Genomic DNA, 13,046 nt, shown 5'->3' on the forward strand with positions numbered 1-13,046 from the left:
CGTAGGCATAGTTTTTTTGTTTTTTTTATTTTCCCTGTTTTCTCTTTTCCAATTCATTTGACAGCATTTCAAAACAGAACAATATGAAATTATGCAGAAATATGACAATTCATCATGTGAACATACTCAAGTTCACCATCATCATCTAAACATACTCAAGTTCATCACATCATCTAAAGATCATCACCGATGAAAGTTCATGAACATAAAAGTAGTGCAAGACATGAAACATGATAAAAGTAGGAATATGAAAGGCATGGCACGATGGCCACATGCACGGAATCATCAAGCAAGAGCACCCCCGCCAAAACCACCACCTCTGCCAAAACCACCACCACCACCTCCGCCAAAACCACCACCACCACCTCCGCCAAAACCGCCATCGCGACCACCACCACTCTGCCAGATCGGAGTGACTGGGGTCGACGGAGCAGGAGTCGAGCCACCGGTCCCCTACATGTTTCAGAAAAGATTCTAACGGTAAATATGATATGATAGTGTTTCATGAACGAGAACTAGTTTGCTAGTAGTTAGGCAAATGTACTAACCGGACCATCACTGCCTAGTGCCACCCATTCATCGAACGTGGGCACGTGTGGGGGTTCTCCCGCAGGTGGTGGTGGGGGTCCCATTTGTGGTGGATCCGTGCGGTTAGTCCAAGACGCCAACATAGCCTGAATGTTAGTTAAACAAGCAAACTAGAAGATCAGAAGGAATGGAAGTGCAAAAATTTAGGTTGGTTTTAACAGGGCAAAACTAACCGTCATCATCTGACGGTTGTAATCATCGTTTGCCTTCACTCGTTTCAAGTACTCCCGCACCTCGAGATTCCTATGCTCGACAAACTCCTTATATGCCTACATAATTTAGGTTGTTTCTAAGTGAGCAATGCTGAAAATAAACTGAGAATGCAAGATAGAAAAAGATAAAGAGGAAGTACTTACAGCATGCTGGCGGGCTAAGGGAGTCTGTGAACGCCCCGTACTCTCTAACTGGCTCGGGTTGCTAGCCCGAAGCCGTGTGTACGAGATCGAAGGAGTGATCAAGCCATCAAAACACGGATACCGGCCATTCTTCTTCCCCTGGATGGCCACCACCGCCGTGTCGTCGATCTGAGACTGGGCGACCTCAGCAACAGGAACATCCGGATGCAACTCCTGATAGTGATGAATGTAAGACCCCAGGTGCTCCTCGGTCTTGCCGTAGTACTGGCTCTCGCCCTCCTTGCGATGACTCCGCTCGCGGGCCAGCTTCCATGACTCCATGTCTGAGAGCGGCCTCTTCAACTTGTCCTCCTACAACGTCAAATAGAAGTCAGCCATACATAAGAACATGACGTAAAGAAGAACAGAAATGCATCATGCACATAGATATACCTTCATGGCCTTGAAGCCCCAGTGGTTCCTGTTTCCTTGGCTGTGTGTCCCGTCGTCTCCACGGTTAGCCCGGGCCTTGATGCTCTTGGCAACAAACTCTGCATCGGCGCCGAGCCACCTATCCACCAAACTCGCCCATCCGTCATGCCTTCCATAGCACCAACGAGGAACAACCTATGCAAATTTTGGAAGCATGACATGTGAGCACGAAACATATAGTTGACTGCTTGAAACAATGAAAAGTTAGTAATAGTTACCATCATGAACTGCTCCTTGCTCAAGGTAAGTCGTAGCTTCTGCGCTTGAGTTTTGGGCATCTTTTGTTGCAGGTAGTAGTGGTAGTACTGCGAGACGGCAACCCAGCGCACCTCGTACTGCAACTGACGAGCTTTCTTCTTCGCAGCCGCAAGCAAGACCACGTCGGCTCTGGCCTTGTGCTCGTCAAGAACTCTATAGAGTTGCTGCAATCATGCAAAAACCAGAAGCAAACAAGGCATGAGTTGAGTGATTCAATGATAAACTATGAACGAAACTGAAGACAAGTGATTCAGAAGAGAACTTACCCAAAATTTGGTGATCACGGCCTTAGCGGTCGTCCCGTACTCCGCGTTGCTGCAAGCCTCGTAGTGGGCCCAGCTCGTGGCCAAAACCCGCTGCTGCGGGTCCCTGTCTGGCCGCGGGCAGAATAGGCCAGGCCAAAACTCCTTCAACAGGACAGTGATAAGGCCGTTCGGTTTACGGCCCTTTCCGTGAAGGATCCAGTTTCTGCAAAAGAATCAAATGATTGCCATGTGTACAATAAGAAAATGTTGTCATGTGTTGAAAATATGATTGAGAGGCACTTACTCTGTCCCCACAGGTTCAATGAGCCACTTGTGCTCCTCGATAGAAGGTGGTGTAGGTAGTCCGGCATTACCACGCAGCCACCCCTGCGAAGAACCCGGTGGCAAGTCACCCCACAACGCGGGATCAACCCCTCCCCCCTCCCACCCTCCTCGGCCTCCTCCTCACCCTCCTCCTCGGCCTCCTCCTCCTCGCCATCAGGAACGTACTCCTCCTCCTCAGACTCAGAAGGTGCCTCTGTATAGGAGGGCATCAAAGAAGACCCTCCTATTTCAGACACGGCCCGGAGTTTTTTGCCCCGGTTGCCTCTCCCCCACCTCCTCCTCCTCTAGGGCTCTCCCCCCACCACCTCCTCCTCTAGGGTCTCCTCCCCCGACCCCTCCACCTCCCTGTGAGGTGTCATCCTCGCGTAGTCGGGAGGGAACCTTGTGGGCTCGTCCACTCCGAGTAAGTCCTTTAAATTTACTGAGGAAACTAGCGCCGCTGGACTTGCCCATGATTACTAAACCTGCATTGAGAAGAGAATAAACAATTAGTAAGGATATCAATTAAACAAGCATACAGGAAAAACATTAATACCAGAAGAGCACATTAAGCATACTATTGTAATGATCATTAAAAGAACTTACATTTTCTAGAACCCATATGAATCATCACTATTGTAATCTATTTGTGGACCGGTCTCATCATCACTATCACGCATATCTTCTTCGTTGTCTGACGGAGGTGGAGGCTCTTCCTCATCGTCAGCGTCTTCATTTAACTTTTCAAGCATAATTATGTCTCTTTGATTCACAACTGCCTCACCATCAATCCGTGCGTCGTCGTCGTTTGGGTCCAGGTCAACATAACCCAAGTCATCATCCTCGTTGTTTCGGACCACGTCATCATGTTCCTCTTGATAGAACACTCCCTCGTATGTCATGGGGTTTATGTTGTAGTAATCATCATCGTTCGGGTCCGGTAGCTTACCATGCGGCGACACCTTGAACACAACTTCCCAACCCTTTAGGTACTCTTTCTGGCATGGGTAAGGCAGATAATATACTTGTGTGGCCTGGGTAGCGGCGATAAAGAGATCAGCTCCGGCATAGACGGTTGATGGTTTAACTTCAACTAAACCAACAGAAGGCGTATGTCTCAGACCCTTTTTGGGGTCGAACCATCGGCATTTGAACACAGTGAGACTTAGGTGTTCGCGGCCACGTTTGAATGTAAGCTCGTATATTTTTCCTACCCTTCCGTAGTAATCTACTTTATTATCTCCTTCAGTGAAGACTCCGGTATTTATGGTTTTGGGATCAGGCCGACTGTTCTGGTGCTCCTCTGTATGGAAGCGATACCCATTCACATCATACTTTTCGCATGTCATGACGACAGGATCAAAACCCATAGAAACCCATCTCAATTCTTCATCCATTGATTCGGTCGGATCATTTCCCTACAAGTTTAATTGAAATTATAGGGTGCATGAGTTTAATTGAAATTATAGGGTGCATGAGTTTAATTGAAAGTGTGAAAAATTACTTTCTCCATGAACCACGCAACGAAATTTTTCCTTCCATCAGCACCCTTTCGGAGAAGAGCAAGTGCCTCCGCTTCAGTAGGAGGCAGCATTCCCGTCCATTCTTCTTCAACGAATCGACTACAATAAGAAAAGCGGTATAAGAACTAGGCAAAGTGAACATAACGAATTGACTCAAAGAATGGTGCTAAGGTATTACCTCATCCACTCATCCTCAACTTCCTTGATGTTGTGCAAGATATAGAACATGACATCCTCCCACTCATCTCGTGGCATGAGATAAGGTTTCGAGCATCCAGCCCTACCACCTTGCCCGATGAATAGAGGCAACTTGGGTTTATACTTGGGTTCTTCTGTATTGTATCGAGACACCTTATTGTGCAACGTGGGAACATGGTCCGGATAGTAGGCTGTCCTGAGGTCTGCCACCTCCTCTAGGATAACTGCCTCAGCTATGGAAGCTTCAATCTTAGCTTTGTTTCCACATTTCTGTCTCAGATGCTTGTTCTGTCTCTCAGGGCCGTACTGCCAACGATTCTGCACAGGGCCCCCCAACAATACCTCGTTCGGGAGGTGCAAAATGAGATGTGTCATCGGAGTAAAGAAGCCTGGCGGGAAGATCTTCTCTAGCTTGCATATCAACTCCGGCGCCTTCTTATGCATTTCTTTTATCTTCTCAGGACATACTTCTTTAGCACAAAGCGTGCGGAAGAAATGGCTTAACTCCGCAAGCACACGCCAGACACGCTCGGGAACATAGCCCCGAACCATCACCGGCATAATCCGCTCAATCCATACATGATAGTCATGACTCTTGAGCCCGGTCACTCTGCCCGTTGAAAGATTGACCCCCTTACTTATATTCGACGCATAACCATCAGTGAACTTCACGACGTGTTTCAGCCACTTGAATGCCTCCATCTTATGATCCTTTTTAAGTACGAAGTCAGCATCTGGCTTGAACCAAGATTTTCGACTGCCTGTGGGAGGCTGCATGTGTAGACGTGGTCTATCACAAATATTCTGTTGATCAACTCTAGCATTAACATTATCCTTTGTCTTATCAGGAATGTTGAGGATCGTGCGAAAAAGGGACTCTGCGACATTCTTTTCGGTGTGCATCACGTCTATGTTGTATGGAAGTTTGAGGTCCTTAAAATAGGGAAGCTGCGTGAAGGGGGTAATGTGAGTCCAGTTGTGCGTCTCACCATATCCTTCAAAAATTTCCCTTTACCTTTCCTTTCCTTTGCCCTCGCCCTCGTCTTCGCCTGTGGCTTTGCCTTTGCCTTTGCCTTTGCCTTTCCCTTCACCGGCAGGCTTAAGAGCTTTCAGCTGAGCAAGCACATCCGCACCAGAAAACGTTGGAATCTCGTTTACTTCATGGACAACTTTGCCTTTTGTGAAGTTCTTCTTGTCTTCCCTATCAGGATGGTCTGGAGGGAGGAACTGTCGATGCAGGTCAAATGCAACATACTTGCCACCCTTCTTCAGCCAAATGAAAATCAAGGCCTGCATGCACACTGGGCAAGGCATCTTTCCACTTGTACACCATCCGCAGAACAAGGCATAACCGGGAAAGTCATGCATGCAATATTGTAGCCAAACTTTCATCAAGAAATTTTTCTGCAGATGTCGGTCGTATGTCAACCTCGGGAAGTACCAAGAATGGTGCAAATCATCCACCAACGGCTGCATAAACACACTCAAATTCTTCCCCGGATATTCAGGCCCCGGAATTATAAGCGACAGGAACATGGTCTTGCGTTGCATTATGGCGCCGGGAGGGAGATTCAGCGGAATAACAAATACGGGCCAACAGCTGTATGGATTAGACGACATACCATATGGATTGAACCCATCACCTGTTATAGCAATTCTGACATTCCCAGCCTCGGCTGCTTCCTCCGGGTACTCTATATCGAATGACTTCCATGCTTCACCTCCTGATGGATGTACAATTTTTTTTGGATTGTACCTTTTCCCTTCCTTGTGCCACTTCATCATTTTGGCAGACTCCTCGGTGATGAAAAGGCGCTGCAGTCTTTTTATAAAATCAAGATACCGAAGAACCTTCACAGGGATTTTTAGCTGCTGCTTCTGACCATGCTTATCGACCACCTCAATATACCGAGAGGAACCGCACTTCCTACAGTACTTGTCATCCGCATACTCATGCCTAAACAAAAGGCAATTCTTTGGACAAACATGTATTTTCTCATAGTCCATCGAGAGCGCCTTCATGATTTTCTTCGTACCGTACATGGTTTTCGGCAGTTCATGGCCCTCAGGCAGGCTATTAGCCCATACTCCCAGAAATGCTTCGAAGCAACCTCGGCTACAGCCGTACTCAGCCTTGACTGCCATCAGTTGCGAGATGGCATCCAGCACAGACAGCTTGGCACCCTCATAGAGAGGTTTCTTTGACGAGGCCAAGATTTCCAGGAAGGCCTTTGCGGTTTCCTCCGGCTCCTCCGGTTCATTCGCTGAATGTGACGGAGGTGTCGGCTGTGCAGCAAAGACATCATCTAGCATGTCTCTAACCCCATCGTCCTCATAACCAGCGACGCGTTGTCGTATCACATCCTCTCTACCACGGTCCCGCTGGGCAAAGTTTATCGGCATATTAAAGTTGGGCATAAATCCATGCGTGCGAAGGTGCTTAGTCATCTCACTCTTATCTCTGCGGATACGCCTCTTACATCTGGCACACGGGCATTCTGGCACCATCCTCATTGGACTACGGAATATCTCTTTCAAAAACACATCAGTTTTCTCGACCCACTCTGTTGTTACTTGATTCCGACGGAAAAACCCACTATACATCCACTGATTATCTGCCATCTCTGCTTTATTGGAAGCCACACAACAAAATTAAGGATTCATTTAAATTACTCACATCAATATTTTATTTTTTGCAAGGTTGACGAGAAACGACATTTAATCCACCTACATCTCTAATAGGTAAAGATGGGTCCTAATCCCACCCGAGAATGTGTAGATTGAGTACGTTGTCCATGCTCTACCCCATTCCGGGACAAAATTTCGGCAGCACCTCCCCACTGTTCTCCAAATACACGTCTCGGCAAAATGCCGAGAGAATGTGCATCCGGAGAACAACAGGGAGGTGCCGCCGAAATCCTGTCTCGGAACGGGGTAGAGCATGAACAACGTACCCAATCTACACATCCTCGGGCTGTCCGTGGAAAGCGCTGGACAATCCGAAAGAGCTGCGGTGATAAATATGCAATTGAATGCATATTTATCGATGCAACCCTTTCGGACGGGAGACCTAGGTTACGCGACTTGATGTGAAAATTTAATCTAGTGACATGATTAAAAGAACGTATGAGGTGGTGGATTTGTAGCTCACCCTCGGATGTAGATGATGTAGTCGATCAGCGAAGGGACAATCAAAGACCAAGAGCTCCAACGTCAATGATCACTCCACCGGAGGCAACACCAGAAATCCTCTAAATTCCACCAAATGAAAAAAATTAGGTCATCACATCACATATAAAGCATCATCACACATCACATCATATCACAAACTTGTTTTAGCAAGACCAACTTGATGAAGTAACCACTCATCATATTCAAATTTTAACTTTCGTCTCTCTATCTTCACAAAAAAATTACTCTTCCCTCTCATCTCATCTTCACAATACATATATCTATAATATTGAGTATGTATCTAAAAACATAGTAAAACTACACAAATATCCATTCATCTCATCTATCTATCTCACATTGTGCACTTAATTTTTTTCACATTTATATTCAATTTCATTTCATTCATCTATCTAACATCCATCTATCTAATCATCTATTACTATACATATATATGCATTCATCTACAACATTACTACACAAAAAGGTAAAAAAAATCTTACCTACGGATGAGGGGGCGACCACCGGAGCAGGGGACGACCACCGGAGCAGGGGGCGGCCGGTCGGGGCAGGGGACGACCACCGGAGCGGCAGGGGGCGGTCGCCGGAGGGGCCGGCCGGTCGGACCAGCAGGGGGCCGGCCAGGATAGGCCGTGGGCCAACCGGGGCGGCGTCCACGCAGGGAGGGCCGGGGTCGAGGAGGAAGGGGCGGGGGCGGCTGGAGCAAGGGAGGGGGCGGGGGGCGGCTGGAGCGAGGTGCGGCGGCGGCGGCAGGTCGGGGTGGGGGGTGCGGCGGCGGCGCAGGGGTCGGGGTCGGGGGGTGCGGCGGCGGCAGCTCGGGGTGTGGGGGAGTAAGTGAGTGGATGGGGGAGACCGTGACTGGATAAGGTAAACTATGCCGACGGCTAAGCCGTCGGCATAGCTCGGGGCGCCACATGGCACCTATGCCGACGGCTTAGCCGTAGGCATACTTTTTTTTTCTTTTTTATTAACCACGTCACCGATCCGCGTATAAGCTTCCCTATGGCCGCAGCTATGCCGACGGCTTTGCCGTCGGCATATTTTTATTTTTACTTTTCTTATTTTGTATAAATTTTATAATGTTTTCTTATTTTTTATAAATATTTTAATGTTTTCTTATACATATTTTTTACATGCAGAACATTATTTAAAATGTACCATACATTTTCTTTAATGATTTGGAACATTATTTTTAATGACATGATCTTTTTTTATATTGTACAACAATTTTCTAAAATATCACGTATATTTTTTTCTATGGTCTCGTGAAAGGTGATACATACGAGAGCAACTGAGTGAGGGGTACCGTTACCGAGTGCCCGATCCGGTAACTATACGAGTGCCTGATCCGTCTACTACCGTGTCATCGCCGTTCGTTAAGGGGGGCCACGCCCCGGAGACGCGTGCCGCCTCTTCGGACATGCCACCACACCACCCCGCATGTATGAGGGCCCGGTGCGACGCTCCGGTGGCATTGCTACCCCCCAGGGCCCTCGACCCGCCTAACCCTGTAGCGTTTGACCACGGGATCTAGCCCTTTGACTTTGCACGGACGGGATTTGACCAGTGGACCTCTCCACCCGGTTGTGTTAGGTCAGCCCATAGGAACACTTTGGAGCAACATCCGGGCCAGACCCACAGCAAGATCCCCTCCGTGTAGACCCGACGCGTCCGTTTCCCCCCTCCAGGTGCCGGCGGTGGCGCCGTCCGTGAGGGGGGCCAAACCCCGGAGACGCGTGCCGCCTCTTCGGACATGCCACCACACCACCCCGCATGTATGAGGGCCCGGTGCGACGCTCCGGTGGCATTGCTACCCCCAGGGCCCCCGTCCCGCCTAGCCCTGTAGCGTTTGACCACGGGATCTAGCCCTTTGACTTTGCACGGACGGGCTTTGACCAGCGGACCTCCCCACCCGGTTGTGTTAGGTCAGCCCATAGGAACACTTTGGAGCAACATCCGGGCCAGACCCACAACAAGATCCCCTCCGTGTAGACCCGACGCGTCCGTTTCCCCCTCCAAGTGCCGGCGGCGGCGCCGTCCGTGAGGGGAGGCACACCCCAGACACCAAAAATTATGAAAAAAATATTATCGTTCCTATAGCACATGTGCCCACGTCGTGCAAAAAAACTCATGATTTTATCGCGCTCCGAGTATTTAATAATATTCACGCCGCATCGTTACCACAGAATGGCTACTACCGTGTCATCGCCGTCCGTGAGGGGGGCCACGCCCCGGAGACATGTGCCGCCTCTTCGGACATGCCACCACACCACCCCACATGTATGAGGGCCCGGTGCGATGCTCCGGTGGCATTGCTACCCTCCCAGGGCCCCCGTCACGCCTAACCCTGTAGCGTTTGACCAAGGGATCTAGCCCTTTGACTTTGCACGGACGGGATTTGACCAGTGGACCTCTCCACCCGGTTGTGTTAGGTCAGCCCATAGGAACACTTTGGAGCAACATCCGGGCCAGACCCACAGCAAGATACCCTCCGTGTAGACCCGACGCGTCCGTTTCCCCCCTCCAAGTGCCGGCGGTGGCACCGTCCGTGAGGGGGGCCAAACCCCGGAGACGCGTGCCGCCTCTTCGGACATGCCACCACACCACCCCGCATGTATGAGGGCCCGGTGCGACGCTCCGGTGGCATTGCTACCCCCAGGGCCCCTGTCCTCCCTAACCCTAGAGCGATTGACCACGAGATCTTGCCCTTTGACTTTCCATGAACAGGCTTTGAACAGTGGACCTCTCCACCCGGTTGTGTTAGGTCAGCTCAGAGGGACACCTGGGAGCAACATCCGGGCCAAACCGACAGCTACATCCCCTCCGTGTAGACCCGATGCGTCCGTTTCCCCCCTCCAGGTGCCGGCGGCGGCGCCGTCCGTGAGGGGGGCACACCCGGACACGCGTGCCGGGCGTTTGCAACCACCACAACACTTCCAAACACATGAGAGGCTGCCTACGCAAAATTTTGCGGCATGCTAGCCTCCGGAGGCCGCCGGCCACAGCCGTAGACGCGCGAAGGGCAATCCGCGTAGAGGGGATTTTTCGGATACTTCTCCATCACCAAAAATTATGAAAAAATATTATCGTTCCTATAGCACATGTGCACACGTCGTGCAAAAAAACTCATGATTTTATCGCGCTCCGAGTATTTAATAATATTCACGCCGCATCGTTACCGCAGAATGGCTACTACCGTGTCATCGCCGTCCGTTAGGGGGGGCCACGCCCGGAGACGCGTGCCGCCTCTTTGGACATGCCACCACACCACCCCGCATGTATGAGGGCCCGGTGCGATGCTCCGGTGGCATTGCTACCCCCCAGGGCCCCCAACCCGCCTAACCCTGTAGCGTTTGACCACGGGATCTAGCCCTTTGACTTTGCACGGACGGGATTTGACCAGTGGACCTCTCCACCCGGTTGTGTTAGGTCAGCCCATAGGAACACTTTGGAGCAACATCCGGGCCAGACCCACAGCAAGATCCCCTCCGTGTAGACCCGACGCGTCCGTTTCCCCCCTCCAGGTGCCGGCGGTGGCGCCGTCCGTGAGGGGGGCCAAACCCCGGAGACGCGTGCCGCCTCTTCGGACATGCCACCACACCACCCCGCATGTATGAGGGCCCGGTGCGATGCTCCGGTGGCATTGCTACCCCCCCAGGGCCCCTGTCCTGCCTAACCCTAGAGCGGTTGACCACGAGATCTTGCCCTTTGACTTTCCACGGACAGGCTTTGAACAGTGGACCTCTCCACCCGGTTGTGTTAGGTCAGCTCAGAGGGACACCTGGGAGCAACATCCGGGCCAAACCGATAGCTACATCCCCTCCGTGTAGACCCGATGCGTCCGTTTTCCCCCTCCAGGTGCCGGCGGCGGCGCCGTCCGTTAGGGGGGCCACGCCCCTGAGATGCGTGCCGCCTCTTTGAACATGCCACAACACCACCTCGCACATGTATGAGGGTCCGGTACGATGCTCCGGTGGCATTGCTACCCCCCCCCCCAGGGCCCCCGTCCCGCCTAACCGTGGAGCGGTTGACCACGAGATCTAGCCTTTTGACTTCCCACGGATGGGCTTTGACCAGTGGACCTCTACACCCGGTTGTGTCAGGTCACCCGTAGGGACACCCGGGAGCAACATCCGGGCCAAACCCACAGCTACATCCACCGTGTAGACCCGACGCGTCCGTTTCCCCCCTCCAGGTGCCGGCGCCGTCCATGAGGGGGGCACACCGCGGACGTGAGGGGGGTCACACTCTGGAGACGGGTGTCGGGCGTTTGCAACCGCCACAAAACTTTTGCCGGCATAGCTGTTTTTGATTTTAATAAAATATAATGATCTATATTCAAAAGAACATGACCGCACATTATTAACGTGCTCGAAAAATACAAACCATATATATATATATATATATATATATATATATATTCATAATATATGAGAAAAATACAAACTACATATATATTCATATGTATGTTTATATTTAACATGCTACATGTTAGTTTATATAATAATACATAAAAAGCTTAAAAAAATACATATGAAAAAAAAGTCTACCTATGCCGACGGCTATGCCGTCGGCATAGAGACGGCCAGGTTTTAGGCGGCGGGCGGCGTGCCGCGGATCGCTGACGTGGCATGTATGCCGACGGCAGCCGTCGGCTTAGCTCATGGACGGTGCGCCGCGGATCTGTGACGTGGCATGACGATATATGCCGACGGCCGGCCGTCCAGGCCGTCGGCATAGATTTGACGACGTTAGCCGCTGGTCACGGGCGGGCTCGCCGGGCCCACGGGTATGCCGACGGCCTGGTTATGCCGACGGCTGCTGTCGCCATGTTCGCAGCTGGGCCGACGACATATGTATGCCGACGGGTGCCGTCGGCTTAGCTCGTGGTAGCCCGACGGCCAAGGTACGCCGACGGCCAAGACGTGGCTGTCGGCATAGCGCAAAGTAGGCCGACGGCTGCCGTCGGCATTGATTTGGCCGTCGGGGTAGGGCCAGTTTCCGGTAGTGTTTGTGGCCTATTTTCCTAATTTTGTCCCGTATTTTTATTTTATGATATAACAGATAGATAGAAGATTTCATTAGCATCTCTTGAGTTCAGATGCAGCATGATCTTGAGAACTGAGTTCTTTAAGATTATATTTAATTTGAAAGTGTTCATAACTAACTAAATCTGCGCTGGCAAAGTCATGCGCATAAGAGCCGTACCATTCACTTCCAGAAAAGTGAGAAGAATCTGTACCGAGAGGGTGAGCTCTATGCAGAAGCAATGCTCAGGTCCGAGTGGTATCGACAAAGCCAACGAGTGGGATAAGCTGGAGGTAGAAAGCGATCTCATTCTGCACCGGATGGAGCTGGTCAGCTTGCTTCCCACTCATAAAGCAGCTGTACAGGTAGCTGCCGTCCTGACAGGATCTGATGAGCATGTACGTATGCCGGAGCGTCTCCTCCAGCTGCTCAACTGGGTTCCTCGTCTCCGTATGCTGCATCAGCTGCGTGCTCTCGAGCTGCTGGAGAAGGTCTCCAATCATCTTCACAAGCCGCGCCAGCAGCTGGCAGGTTTTCCGGTTCCTTCTGACTGTCTTTGCAGCTTCCACGATCATCGTGATGACCCCATACGCGTACACCCCGGCAAGCTGTGCTATGTTAGCCACCTGACTCATGCCATTCCAGAGCATCATCTTCTCTCAGTTTGTTGACGAAGAAGACCGGAGTGTGTTGAAAACAGCCACTCAGTAACCAGCTCCCATACCTTAGAACTTCTCTGAGCAGCGAGTCACAGTCTTCAGACTTCATGATTAACTATGTGGTTGAGAAGTTGTACAAGGAACCTCCCCTGATAGGATGGCCACATCCAAACTGTTTAGGTGGTGACTGGACTCTGATTTTTCTGA

General features: G+C 50.8%; 1 protein-coding gene across 1 annotated transcript; it reads right to left on the reverse strand.

Moving 5' to 3' along the window:
* Nucleotides 1-12,425: 12,425 nt before the first annotated feature.
* Nucleotides 12,426-12,833, reverse strand: LOC123152887 (cell number regulator 13-like). Its single transcript, XM_044572279.1, has one exon. It carries the CDS (start codon nt 12,831-12,833, stop codon nt 12,426-12,428), a length of 408 nt encoding a protein of 135 aa, XP_044428214.1.
* Nucleotides 12,834-13,046: the final 213 nt, after the last annotated feature.

The sequence above is a fragment of the Triticum aestivum genome, chromosome 7A (genome assembly GCF_018294505.1).
Source record: "Triticum aestivum cultivar Chinese Spring chromosome 7A, IWGSC CS RefSeq v2.1, whole genome shotgun sequence".
Lineage (NCBI taxonomy): Eukaryota > Viridiplantae > Streptophyta > Magnoliopsida > Poales > Poaceae > Triticum > Triticum aestivum.